We start from the raw sequence: 3,210 nt of genomic DNA, 5'->3' as shown, positions 1-3,210 counted from the left end.
TCCCTTATGTTATGAAGAAGCTGGTTTTCTCTATGGTGCATGTTTTATCCCATCACTTACAGTGAATCTATTATACTTTTGTCAAGAAAGTTGAAGAACTAATGAGAATATTTCAGCTTTTATAAACATGTGCATATGATTGTTCTTTCCATTGTATCATTCGAAATAAATATTTTATCAAGTAGGATGAGAAAACAATGCGAAAATATCCAAACGACAAAAATTTTGTCATTTCATTGCATTGTCCTAGATAAAACATTTTTATCGAAAGGGGCAAGAAAGTAATGATAAAAAAAAAAACTCAATCTTTCCTAAAGACACCCTCGAAGAAGCTGCCCGTCACATCTACATCTGGAGGACAAACAGTAGAGTGTGCCTCTAAAGTCTCCAAGGCCCGAGCATAACCCGACTCAAGTTCACGAAGAGTTGCCTTTATCTCATCTATAGAGGTGCGATAAGAGGCAAGCACAGACATAAGTTCCAGCTGATGACTGGCGTTCGAAGCTATATCCAGGCGCTTCCGAAGCCATGATAAGTCTACTTGGTGACGCTCCATGTTAGAGATCCCCTGATACGCCGTCTCGACTACTTTCCCATTAAGGTCACACAACCGTTGCCTGTCCAAGCTATATAAGATAGTGGCAAAAGACTCGAGAAGAGCAGTCTGAATGAGTGGACACTGGCAAGCAAATGAAGCAAAGGTCTCCGGGTAACTTGAATGCACAAGCTGTAGAACTGAAGCAAACTCAGGAGCTACCCAATAATGGAGAAATGATACTTTGCCAGAAGCTGAAGGATGAATTGGGGCCGGAAAGCTGCTAGTCTCAGGAATCTCCCCAATGTCTATCGGGTTAGATGAACCACCCGGAGGGGTAACTCCCGGCAGAGGTCCCGAGCCTGAGAATGCCGAACGATAAGGGAAAAGACCAAAAGCATCACTATCAATGTGGAAATCACTAAGATTCAGATCCAAAATATTCGAAGGCACTGGCGATGAAGAACCTCTGGCAGTCGTCTCAAAGGCAGGTGTCCCCCCTTGAGAAGGAGAACCGTGAGGAGTTACAAAGAGAGTCGGAGTAGAGCCCGAGGCAGGTGAAGGCAGGACCCCGGTAGCAGCTAACATTGGAGCAGAGTCCGAGGCAGGTGAAGGCAGGACCCCAGTAGCAGCTAACACTGGAGCAGAGTCCGAGGCAAGTGAAGGCAGGACCCCGGTAGCAGCTAACACTGGAGCAGAGTCTGAGGTAGGTGAAGGCAAGACCCCGTTAGCAGCTAACACTGAAGAAAAGATAAGAAGGCCTTATTAGAGGTAGGGAACAGGAAAGTCATTTAAGTAAAGATTTCTCACAGATATAAGTAAATGACAAACTCCAGAAAGAAAGATTACCAGAGGGAGAATCAATATGCAAAGCAGGGGCAACTGAAGGACTCCTAGCATCAACAAAGTCACTTGGTCGTGTAGAGACCACCTGATCGATCTCAATGTCTGATGAAGCCTGAACAGTAGCAGTCATCCCTGAAGAAGGAAGGAGGGCCGGAGGATGAGAATCACCATAAGTGCCAGAGCGAGTCTCAGAGATTTCTAGCACATCCACCTCCACACCATTCCCAGAGGCGCACCTCGTCTCTACATTGCTTCTAGAAGCATGGCCTACGGCATCAATTTCTGAGGCATCAGTCCCTCCAGTAATCTCAACATCAGAACGGTGAGCCCCAATAACCTTGTCACCAAGATAGCGCTCCTCCTCAGCTACGGTAGGGCGGTGACGACGCATATGTGGAATAAGGTCACAAAAATGGTCGGAGGACTCAGCCTCATCATCGTCATCATCTATAACTGCTATACGAGAGGTGCGCATCTTCACAAGTCTTGCAGACAAATGGAGGGTGTCGTCCAAGTCTGAGTCCGGCCTGGGGGAGGCAGCATGGCCAGGAGCCACGGTACTGAGAACGTCAACAACCGCAGGATCCTACACAACATGGGCAAATAAAAGTTTTCATTTTTAGAAGGTATAGTCGCAAAAAGGAAAGTAGCTTCAAATCAAAAATTTCGGGTACCTCATGAAGCCTTTTGGAAAGGCGAGGAGCGGAAGGACTGGCATCAGAAGTCCTCTTGTGAGCCATCTTCTTAAGGCGGGTCGTCCGAGGACCAGAGGCCTTATTCAAAGGGACTGGCTCCGGAGAAGTAATTGCCAAGCTAGAAGCAGATGCCCGAGCAGAAGGGTCAGTTGGAGCAGATGAGGTGAAGAAACTCTCGTACATGTGGTCAGATTTTCGGCTCTCGGGTAGCCGAAGAGAAGAATCCTTCTTATAAATCGGCGGAGGCAAACATACGGTCGGTCTGCTCTGGACAAATGCAATAAACGCATCGATATTCTTCTGCCAATATCGCCTGAAAGAGGGGGTGAAACCCCCTACTCGGCTCAAGCCTGGCATCGTCAAAGAGCCGGATATGGGAAGCACGGTGTGTACAAGCCCGCGACTGAAGTGCCCGTAGCTCGCTGAAAATGATAATAAAGGAGGTGCTGGCCCCGGGGCACATTGATCAAACCCGAATTGACATGCTACGCGGTCAGGCCTATAAACGGCACTATTAACGCCTTCCTCATGCCACACCGGTAATGAACTCGGACGGATCATAATCAGCATATCAACAAAGGGTGCAGGGATGTTCTTCGGCAAAGGAAAGGACACCGAGCGGGAGGAACCATGATAGATAAGCGGTGTGGCCACACCCACAGGTGGGCATACATACGGCTGTGCCACAAAGCGTCGGGGATCATCCACCAGAGTATTCAAGGATAAGGTGGAAATGGTACGTGACCACCGTGTAATCAACGGCTGGCAAGACTTCGCTTTCTCAAATGTCCGAGACCCATCAGTATCGAGCACGGGGATGCCATCTTTATCCACTATCTCCCGAAGAACCTCCGCCTCGAATACAGTCGGAGCAGGGGCAAATTTTGGGAACCTCTCGAAGAAGAAACAAAGCAGGAACTGGCTGTGAATGAAGGAGACAGGCTCATATCGACCCACGGAGCGAACCATATCTCGATGTAGCAGATCCATCCGATAATAGAGATTCCCAAGAAATAGGGGAGCCAAAGGGATCCGATCTCCTCTGAAGAGCCTGACTGCCAAGGGGAAGACGAAAGGATTGAGGGAATCCGGAGGTGTGCTCGGAAGAATGAAGAATGAAAGGAAGCAAGCCAG

At 48.3% G+C, this 3,210-nt stretch overlaps 1 protein-coding gene across 1 annotated transcript; it reads right to left on the bottom strand.

Annotated features, from left to right (window-relative positions):
* Positions 1-246: 246 nt before the first annotated feature.
* On the bottom strand, positions 247-1,886 carry LOC145789530 (uncharacterized). The gene is made up of 2 exons (XM_082866282.1): positions 1,385-1,886; positions 247-1,275 (listed from the first exon to the last, which is right to left on the bottom strand). The coding sequence occupies exons 1-2, from the start codon at positions 1,854-1,856 to the stop codon at positions 302-304; spliced, it is 1,446 nt and encodes a 481-aa protein (XP_082722408.1). The 5' UTR covers positions 1,857-1,886; the 3' UTR covers positions 247-301.
* Between the last annotated feature and the right edge of the window lie 1,324 nt (positions 1,887-3,210).

Source organism: Camellia sinensis, chromosome 1 (genome assembly GCF_055761805.1).
Source record: "Camellia sinensis isolate YWXY chromosome 1, ASM5576180v1, whole genome shotgun sequence".
Taxonomy (NCBI): Eukaryota; Viridiplantae; Streptophyta; class Magnoliopsida; order Ericales; family Theaceae; genus Camellia; species Camellia sinensis.
Note: the sequence above shows the minus strand (reverse complement) of the source record. Positions and strands in the feature narration are given on the sequence as shown.